This window comes from Myotis davidii, unplaced genomic scaffold, assembly GCF_000327345.1.
Source record: "Myotis davidii unplaced genomic scaffold, ASM32734v1 scaffold73, whole genome shotgun sequence".
NCBI classification, from domain to species: domain Eukaryota; kingdom Metazoa; phylum Chordata; class Mammalia; order Chiroptera; family Vespertilionidae; genus Myotis; species Myotis davidii.
This window is the reverse complement of record NW_006286675.1, coordinates 378,529-389,361: the sequence shown is the minus strand read 5'-3', so window position 1 is coordinate 389,361 and position 10,833 is coordinate 378,529. Positions and strand designations below refer to the sequence as shown.

Below are 10,833 nucleotides of genomic sequence, written 5' to 3'. Positions count from 1 at the left end.
CTGTTCAAGGATTTGCAGACATCCAAAGGGAGCTCAAAACCATGAATAAAAATTTCCCTGCCATGCTTTCAATTGCAAGCAGCTATCCATATGGTTACTATAAGTATAAGACATTACTTTTCCCACTTAAACTCTGATGTATATCAGGGATGCAAATTCTCCACTGAGTTTGATGAGGCATAAAATAATTGCACTGAACTAGATTGTTCACAATTTCTTCTAATTAAAGAGGTACCCTATCACAACTAACTTAAACCTACAAAATGTGGTTGTGGCCACAATATCTGAGTGAAAGGTATGTGTCACACACACTATTACAATAATTTACACCATTTTGTTCAGTTTTACTGTGAGTACAAACTGAAGTGAATACAAACTAGGGTTTGAGCTGCATGATTCCACTTATATGCATATAATTTTCAATAAATATACAGTCAGCCCTTTGTATCCAGGAATTTCAATTCAACCAACGATGAATTGAAAACAGTACTTTTGATCTGCGATTGAAAGTTCACAGAGGTGGAGGGTTGATGATATGCATTGTTTTATAACATTTTAGGTAAGGGACTTGATCATCCATGAATTTTGGTATCTGTGAGGGTCCTGGCACCATTCCTGCACAGATACCCAGGGAACACTGAGTTTTTGGTGAGTGAGAAGTTATATGTGGACTTTGGACTGTGCAAGAGGGTTGGTGCCCCTAGTCCCCATGTTGTTCAATGCTCAATTGTACAGGATTTTTTTCCATATAATTATTTTTAGCTAATACTTATTACATAAATGTTTTGAGAATAGAGTGTTAATCACATTACCTCATTTAATCTTTATAATGACATTTCCAAGTAATCATTCTTAGCATGTTTTATTAAAATGTATCCTTAGTCTAGACCAGTGGTCGGCAAACTGCGGCTCGTGAGCCACATGCGGCTCTTTGGCCCCTTGAGTGTGGCCACCAAGTTTCAATCGCACTGTACGTTTGTGCCCGCACGTGGTATTTTGTGGAAGAGCCACACTCAAGGGGCCGCAGTTTGCCGACCACTGGCCTAGACCTTTCTTAGAACTGCAGACTTGCTCAGATAACTGCATATTCAACATCTCTACTTGGATATCAAGGAAACATCTCAACGTCCGGCTGGCATGGCTCAGTGGTTGAGCATGGACCTATGAACCAGGAGGTCATTGTTCGATTCCTGGTCAGGGCACATGTCTGGGGTTGCGGGCTTGATCCCCAGTGTGGGGCGTGCAGGAGGCAGCCAATCAATGATTCTCTCTCTCTTCCTCTTTGGAATCAATAAAAATATATTTAAAACAAACTAACAAAAAACATCTCAAATTCTGTATCTCCAAAACTGATCTGTAGTCCCTCAAATGTGTTTCTTCCTAAGCCTTTTCCTTCTCAGGGGATAGCGACTTCACTTTTCCATTGACCCAGGCCCCAAATCCTGTATTCGCCCTTGCCCCCTTTCTTCCTTTCACATCTGCATTCCCTTCCTAGGAAATGCTGTCACACCTTCCAAATCTGCCACTTTTTGGAACAGCTGCTGCTAATATGCTGGCACAAGCCACCAGCATCTATCTTGTAGACACCAGTAACTGCCTCTTGAGATTCCACCTGATTCCACTCTTTCTCCCCATCCTCAATACCACAGGTAGACTTATTCTAAAACAAGAGAGAGGGCATGCACACCTGTGCTAAAATCCTACCACTGGCTGCCTACATTTAGAGTAAAACACAAAATGCTTGCGATGGCCTTCAAGGACCTACCCCATCTACCCCATCACATCTCTGATCCCAAGCCCTCCTGCTGCCCCTCCCTCCCCACTTACTTACTCAGACCTCCCTGATATTCCTCTAACCCGCCAGACATATTTGATTTTTGACACTGCTTTCAGGGTATGGTCTCCAAATCCCTCTGACAACTCCCCCACTACAAGTCTTTATGAAATCTATCCTGAATATCTTACTTAAAATTAGAATACATCCCTCCAGTACTCACAACCAAATACTCCTCAGTGCTCCAGAGTCTTTTTCTTATCCAGTCGCACTCACCCGCTTCTAAGGTACCCTATGCTTGATTCATAGCACTCATCTGTTTCCACTTATACTGCTGGGATACTATACAGCAATGAAAACGAATAAACTACTGCTCCACACAGCCATTATACAGATGCATACACCAGGGATAGAAGCAAGTGACCAGCAGAATTAAGAGCCCAGGTGGGACCCTGTGACAGTGTAAGCTGAGAGAGAAGAGCGAGAGGAGGGAGGGAGAAAGAGAGAGAAAGAGGAAGGAAGGAAGAAAGGGAGGGAGGGAGGGAAAAAGGGAATAAAGAGAAACAAAGAGAGAGCTCTTCTTTATTTTATTCACGATAGGTCCAAGCATGCAGAACCATGTGCATATGAGGATGCTTAATAAATATTTCTGGAAAAATATAGATGAGGAAACTAACAGTAAAGCTCAAAAAGTTTAAGCAACTTCCTCAAAGTTCTGTAGCTAGAACAGGGCCACAATGGAATCCAAACTTGGGGCTGGCCAACTCTGCAGCCCACTGCTCTCAGCCTCCCCGCTCTCTTGGGTCCGTGGACTTCATGATCTGCTTGAAGCTTTGCCATGGGAATTCTCGCTCCACTGAGTAGCATCACTAAAGTGCCTGCTTCTTCTCTGTGTGTTCACTTTCCATTTAAACAAAACAAACAAATAGGAATCCAGCATGGATTATTATAGTACCTTTATAGCAAATTTAGCAGTTGTGACATCTAAGCAAGAGTATCATTTAATGATAGCATAATAATAAAATAATAACATTAAAATGTCTCTAATACTCATCACATGCTAAACTTGGTGCTAAAATATTTCCATGCCTGTTTCGTGCAGTCCTTACAATTATTCAGTCAGGCAGGTACATTTTTATTAGCCCCATTTCAAAGATAAAGAAATTGATGAGGCCCAGCCTGTGTGGTTCAGTAGTTGAACATCAACCCATGCACCAGTTTGGGTTGCTGGCTCAATCCTCAGTACGGGGTGTGCAGGAGGCAATCAATGATTAGTTTCTCTCTCATCTATGTTTCTCTCTCTCCCTCTCCCTTCTTCTCACTCTAAAATCAATAAAAACATATTTATAGGAAAGAAATTGATGAGAGAGGTGTGGTACTTGTTTGATCACAGTCAGACAGGTAATAGGTGGTGAGTATGAATTCAGGTCTAACTCCAGAATTTTACTCTTAACCCCTACATGAAAATTCCAGTAAGTCGTTGGATAGAAGTGTGTTTTCTACTAGAAAACATCGCCCCTTATGTCTGCCTATGCGAACCACTTCAGAACATAATTCATTTTAAACCATGATAAAAATGTTAAAGTAGGACTTTAATAAATGGGCATATTTACATCCAAATGATAATGCAGAAAAGCAGTCTGAGCCCTTTGTGTGGCTTCCTTGCTATCTTCCATCGAGACCAAGCGAAAACTATCAGCAGCCACACAATGAAGAAAGCATAACACCCGGAGATGGAGAATTCTGTAAATGACCAATTATAAAACTATTACACTGCAGCACTTTTATAGCAACAGGCAAAATAATCCATTAAACTGAAAATTCTCTTGCTCCTCATTCAGCGGCCCACACAAACATTAATGTTGCATTTATTAGGATGTATTTCCTGTGCTCTTCAACTTGACTTTCAGCAATTGTATTAATACAGTCCTCTCACTTTGCACATACATCTGAATGATGGATTTCCCCACTGGAGGTCTGCAGAAAGAGCGGAGTGAATGAAATCAAGCTTAAGAAGAGCCATCATAATCCATAATGATGGGCACTGAATCAGGACAAAGAGAAGCATCTTTTCTCATATATTTGAATGAAAAGTCTACTGTATATTTATTGCCTGCACACAGGGCTACCTGTTGAATGATGAAGAACCGGCATTTTTCAATTTGGAGGTGTGTACTCAAGTTTCTATAGACCCACAGACTTAATCTTGTTTTAGAATGGAAAATATGATATCTTTCTGTAAACAGATGTGGTTAAGCAATCAGCATCTTTGATGTGTTTAAGCCACTATAACTCCAGGGAAGGCAAAGCTATAATTATTTTAAGCATTTTTGCATTTGTACAACCGAGCAGCAGGCTTAGTGGCTAACAACCTGAGGATTGTCAGGCAAATCTAAGTCTGAATCTAATCTTTGACACTTACCTGCTATGCGATTTGAGGTTTTGAGAATCACTTTCTTCAGCTGTACAACAGGGAGGAAACTATGCCCTTCACGGGAATGTTGTCACAACTAAATGAGATGAAGTATTTATAGTACATTGCATAGTAAGGACTCAAATCAGTATTATGGTCACTACTACTGTTATCGAAAAGAAATGAGAACTTTTGATCTCTAAAAAAAAGGTGTGTGTCCTGTATCATTGAAATCACATGCATTTTATTTTTGACCTTACAACTTCAATCCAAGAAACATTTAGTAGTAAATATAACTAAAAGGAGGTTACTTGTCAAACATGGAAATTAACAATATTAAATGTGCTGACAGAATACTCTTCTCGAATAAATATTTTCCTGTAAGAAGATTTTACTGTTTTGTATTTTTATTAAGTGCATAAAACATATATATTTACTGTGCCAACTGGCAAAAGGTCCATTAATTAATTAGTCTGACTATGTGTTACATAAATATCCTCTAAAATAGTAATCAAATGTGCAGGTTAGTTGTTGCGAAGATGTGTTTAGCACTTTTCTTTTTTGCCTGTTTAAAGTAAAAAGGGTGAGAAACAACTTTAGGCTTGATGCTTACTATAGAGTGACTCCAAGTAAAATGCACTTCGTACTCCATTATGCCATAAAAATGCTTCTGTGCCCCGGGGACAGCAACGAAAGATTGGCTTTAATGAAAGGAACCAAGTTGACGCTAAAGCTTCCAAATGGAAGGCCTACAGGCTGCAGTTTACATCAGAAAGTGTCTGCTTCTCTCTTAACTGCATCAAGATGGGAAACGGGGGAAGCTCAAACAGTGAATGTTGGGAAGAGTGGGAAAGGATGCAAAGTTTTGAATATCCCAACCCTGGGCTAGAAGAATTATTTTAAAAGTAAAGAAAATATCAGGTATGATTTTTTGTTGTTAATCCTCACCTGAAGATATTTCTTCCAACTTTTTTAGAGAGAGCAGAAGGGAGGGAAGAGACAAGGAGAGGGAAACATCAAAGTGAGAGAGACATTGATTGGTTGCCTCCTGCATGTGCTCCTGCATCCCAACGAGGGCCTGCATAGAGCCTGCAACCAAAGTATGTGCCCTTCACCAGAATCAAACCCACAACCCTTCATTCCAAGGGCCGAGACTCTAACCACTGAGCAAAACCGACGAGGGCTGTCAGATATGATTTGTCACTTGATCTCCAGTCAGCAGACCTTACATAACATCAGGAATTAGACAGGAAATTGGCTGTTGTAGCTATGGTACTTTCAGTTGCTTTCAACATGGCTGAAAGGAAATCTTAAAAACAAACAAACAAACACCCCACAAGTATTGGAAATTTAGGGATGCAGTTATGAGTGGGTTGGGTTTGGGAGTTCCAGAATGCCATCAAGGCTCTGCCTCTCTCCATCACTTAGCCTTAATCAGCGGCATGCCTTTTTTCTACAGAAAGTCTCCCCAGCTTGGAAGTTCTGGGAAGAAAAGACAAGTTGTCAATTTTTCTTTGACAGAAAATCTTGGGGAGGATTCTGATAGGCGGAGCCAAAGTCAGATGCCTACATCTGAACCAGTCATCCCTGGGGCCTTGGAGGAGGCAGAATGCCACTGTTTGCAGTTTTCCAAAAGAAAAGCCTGGTGTTTGTACAAGATGAAAGGGATAGGGCACTGAATAATGAGAGCTATGCATGCTACTATAAATCCGCCATTCTTACTCCCTGCCCGGGTCATAACCATGCAGTAAGTTGATTTAAGAGTTTCTTTTCCTCATCACTAGCCTTAATATATATATTATATATATATAATATATATATCATGAAGGAGCACATGAGTAAAATAATAAGGGAAAAGTCTGAATATGGGAAATCAGCTAGACTAATATTTACAAAGATGTGAATATGTATCCTTAAAATGCTCCTCTAAACTCACTCAAATGTTCAAAATGGAAGCTGGAAATACACGGTTATGGGGTTTTGACAAGAGCAAGCTTTCTCCAAGCGAAACTATGGACACAAAGAGATGTCTTATAAAGTTGAATTAAAGGCATCCACTATTTCAGTGATGCTTGAAGGGAAGATGTCTAAAGACATCCTGACTGAATGAGTATGTACACATAAAATACACGTGAAGGTCTCTTCAAATATAGTACATGCCTATCTCTCTTCCTTCCCTCTCTGCTCTTTTAAAAAATGCCCCTTTAAAAATTGCCCACTCGCCATCTGTTAGGTAAATTTCCTGAAACAGTAAATGTGGAGGCAGAGATTGTTATAGAAACTATTCCAAATGGCAGTGACACCTATATTTATGAAATTTTAAAAAGAGTAAGTTAAAGTACAACAACCACTATAATAATAGCATACCAGGTACCCAATTCTATCCAATTACATAAGATAAATAGATGATAGATAAGAAGAAAACAGGAAGAAAGAACACTAGGTATAATGTTACCCTAAAAGTTTGAGATAATATTGAAGGTTCAATGGACAAAAAGGAAACATTGACAAATATACAAATGTATTTCACTTATGGTATAAGGGCCACAGGTTTAGATTGTCAACATCCCCCAGCAGTCAAGCGGATACTTTTTCCATTGCGTTGCTGTTGAGGGAACAAAACTGAAAACAGATGCTATTCAATTCCAAGTCTACAGCTCAGACGATGACACTACACATGAAATATGGCTCGTTCAGGCCCAGGATGTAGCAGGAGTAATTTACACTCTCAGAGTGTTTGCTCTCAAGTCAATAGCAGAGAAGCCTTGAATAAACACATTCCCATTACTTTCCACTATAATAGATCTTACTTATAGCCCATGAAACAGTGGTCAGGGGATTTAGCCTCTGGGCACTGTATTACATAAGCTCTCTACTTTTAGCCATCCCCACTCGGTGATTATTTTCAAAATATGTTACTCATCGTCAATATTAATTTGCATTTAATCTTTCTTAGCATCAGAGAGTATTATTTTGTACAGGCTCAGAAACAAATCTCCAGAAATTCCTCCACGATGCTTCTTTGAGGCTGAAAATGCATTGCAGGGCAGTAACAGTGACTTAATTATAGTTGGCAGAGCCTGGCCACACACTAATTTCATTAGCCTCAAATTCCTGGATGTGTAAGACCCACTGGATATGAATCCTGCCCTCAGACATGTCACTTACTAACCAATTCAGTGTGCAGATAGAGGAGAGGGAGAGAGAGAGACTTGCTCAGCTTACATCTTCGGTCCGGTACGCCAGCAGGCAAGTGAGGATTTGAAGTCATAGACACTGTCTACATCTGAGCAGTCATTCTCGTCCAGGTCCTAACTGTCAGAGAGGAGCTTCATTCCAGGCTTTGCTGGCAACAGCAGCATTTGTCACATCTATTACTATCTCATTACTCCCTCCTGCGCCCCAGCGCTTAGCAACCCACATTTGAGTCACTAGGTATTCCTTCCCTAAAGCCTAGAAGCTTCTCTCATCATACATTTCTGTCTTAAATGATAGGTCTGGCATGGTCCCCACAGCAACCCACAGGGACTGGGGAAAAGAGAACTAGAATTCAATCATTTAGAGGAGTTTAGTTTTTATAGGACAATCTTAATTGAGCTGAACCCAGCAATCCCAGAGAAGATTCACCTCCCGTTCTTTTCCTCTCTCCCTAAATTGGCTGTGCCTTTGAACAATGGGTCTGGATACCACTATTCTCTCTATTCATTTTGCAAGTTTACACGGTCTGGAAGTTGAGGGTTGGATTGCATGCCAGGAGCCTCTAAGATCACATGCAAAAAAAAAAAAAGCTGCTATATATTCCAAATGGGCACTGTTAAACCAGGGTGCACACACAGACAGTTACATCTAGCTTGCAGCACACGTTACAAGTTGATGCATTCCTCCTCCTACCAGCCTCCTCAATAAATGCAGGTGAAACTGGGAGCCCCTTTCCCCCTCAGCTGCTCAATCCAACATGAATAACTGCAATTTGCAAATTAGAGGAAAATGACAGTGTTTTCTCTGAATGGCTCTGCTCCCAACCCACACTGCTCTCACTGGCATCCGGCTCCTTTCTTTCCCAGCCCAGGGGATGGAGGAACTCAATGCAAGGCAGGCTGCTTCTTTCCTCACAAGTGCCTCAGAGTCACACACCAGAAGAGGAATCAGCTCCCCCTGGAACCTTGCTCAGCAAGAGTCCTTCCACTGAGTCTGCAGCCTCTCTCTGGACTTGAACATTTCACTCTTTTTGTCTGACAGGCCCATCTGCAGGGCTGCCTCCCAGTGAAGACAGAAACAGGCAGCAACATAGTTTAAATATGCGAAACACCAAACACACCTTCAACCCCTGGGGCTCTGGACAAAACCTGTGAATTGCCCGGGGATTCCCTGGTGATCTGACTGCATCCTCTCCCAGGGTACTGCCCCCTCAAGTTGTCTAGCCTGAAGCTCAGGGATGGAGGCAGCAGTGGCTTCTGGGTTTTGCCTTCAACAACTCAAGCTCTTCCTAAAAGCATCAACTCAGAGTGCAGGCTGCCCCCAAAGCACTTCTGGGTTTGCAAACATCTAGGGATCTTCAGGATCCCTACTCAGGAGGGGTTAGAGAGGCTCAGACCTCAGAGATGCCAAAGCAGGCTGCAGCCTTGCAAGGCACCCCTCCTTCTGGCACAAACACAAACTTCACACTCCCCGGAGCTGATGTGGTGACAGCTTGAATCTCACAAAGAGTCCCCTCCAGAAACCCAACATCCTGAGGAAAAGCCCGGGAGAGGGAGCCAATTCTTTCACAGGGGCCCAAAGGGTACCAGAGTCACCGGAACCTCTGGAGGGGGATTAGTGGGTCTGGGCAGGGAGAGGATCACCTCAAGACAGCGATGGACACAAAACTCGGAGGTGGGGGGAGAGGGAGAAGAGAGGCAGAAACTGAAAGGGAGGGTAAAAAATAGAGAAAGAAAACAAATCAGGGAGAAAGGAGAGAAAGATACTCAGCGAGAAACAGAGAGAGACAAGGAGAGTAACCGGCAGTCTCAGACCCTCAATTTCTTCACCCCAAAGCCATCCGTGTATACCCAAGGCAGCATGGGAGCTTCGGGAGCGCTGGCCAGGGAGCTGCGGTGGAACCCACCGCTCAGGGGCCCCAACCACCTTCCTCCCCTTTCGTGGTTGCCCTCTGGCGCCTGGAGCCCGGAGCCCAGCGATCGCGGGCCTGGCTCGGTGCGCCCCACTCGCTGCCTCGCTCCCGGTCCTTCTCGCCTGGCTCCGTGAATCATCCTGGGAGCGGAGGACTGGGGATGGGGGCGCGCGGGGAGGGGGCCGGCGGAGGGAGGTCTTGGGAAAGGGCGGGCGGAGGGATGAGGCAGCGAAAGCGATTCTGTTTCGCAGTTAGCATGAGCTCATCCTGGCTCTGAAGTGGCAGGAGTGGAAAGCTGATCGCCCAGCTCCTGCCAGTGGCCGGGCTGCAAATGCCATTTAGACGATGCCAACGTTGGCACCCCACAAATCGCCGGGGGGTCACGTCTGAGGGTGGCCTCTCCCCACTTGGGGAGTGTCGCCTGGGAGACAGGCTACAGGTCGGGAAACCCAACCCGCTAGAGGTGGGCAATGAGCACCCACAGGCTGGCCCGGTGAAGTAGTGCCTCCCTAGCTCTTCTCGAGGCCGCTGGGACTCGCAGGGCGGCTAGGGCCGGGAAGCCGGGGAGTTGAGAAATGCCCGGGTTCCAGGCGTCCTCTCATCTTTCACACTCCACGCGCCTACCCCGCTCGCACGGGAGGCCGGCACTTTACCAGCCTGTTTTCGGAGCATATTTCACTCTAATGCAAACCCATTTAAATCATCGCCTTGTTTTTCGCAGATTGCTTCTTGTAAATGGGGCCATAAATCCAGGATGTCAAGCCGGATGGAGTGAAGCGCAGACGGGAGAGGTGGAGGGGAAGGAACCGGGCAGGGAGGGTGCCTCCTCGGGTGGGTGGAAGGGGGTCGGCAGGATCTCCGGGTGGAGATGCGCGGAGGCTGACCTGACCCCGCACCCCTGGAGTCCAAACCAGCTTTTCTGGGGATCAGCAGCTCGGGGAGGAACGGCGCGCTCTGCCCCCGAGGGAGCGCCCCCCTACCTGGAAAAGCCTCAGGATGTTGGCTACCATGATGGAGACGGAACTCCCCGAAGCCCCAATCACTCCAACTACTTTCTCCGGCTTGACGAACACCGGGGGCTCGCCGTTGGTGCAGCGCACGTCGGAGGTGTCCTTCTGGATGAGCGCCTGGACGAAAGTGAGTGACTGTTCCAGCGCGTAAGTGTCCCTGGAACAAGTGTCCAGGATCCGCGCGCCCAGTGTCACGTTGGGCAGCAGGTTGGGATCGCTGTTGATCTGGTCCAGGGCGTAGAGCATCGCTTCCAGCCTGTGGATCCCGTTCTCCCTCTTGATGTCGCCGCAGGGCACTCCGCTGGGACCCTTGGCGTGCACTGGGAACAGCCCCCCGAGGGTGACGTCCCCCTCGATCCGGATGGAGTGCGGGGCGTACATCTCCTGGCCGCGCGCCGCCGCCGCCAGCGCGCACAGGAGCACCTCCAGCACGCAGCAGGGGAACTTCATCAAAGTCAGGGCGCGGAGCAGCTGCCGGAGCTGGACCATGCTGCTCCGGCTGCTCCGGCTGCTCCTGTGGCTTGGG

The 10,833-nt window shown here is 45.2% G+C and overlaps 1 protein-coding gene across 2 annotated transcripts in view; it reads right to left on the bottom strand.

The window, feature by feature from the left end:
• GRM7 (glutamate receptor, metabotropic 7) overlaps positions 1–10,823 on the bottom strand; it is a 758,177-nt gene extending 747,354 nt beyond the window's left edge. For both annotated transcript variants that reach the window (XM_006758209.1, XM_006758212.1), the window contains exon 1: positions 10,278–10,823. In XM_006758209.1, the coding sequence (XP_006758272.1) occupies positions 10,278–10,796 (519 nt within the window). In that variant the 5' untranslated portion in view covers positions 10,797–10,823. The remainder of the gene's footprint in view (positions 1–10,277) is intronic.
• Positions 10,824–10,833: the final 10 nt, after the last annotated feature.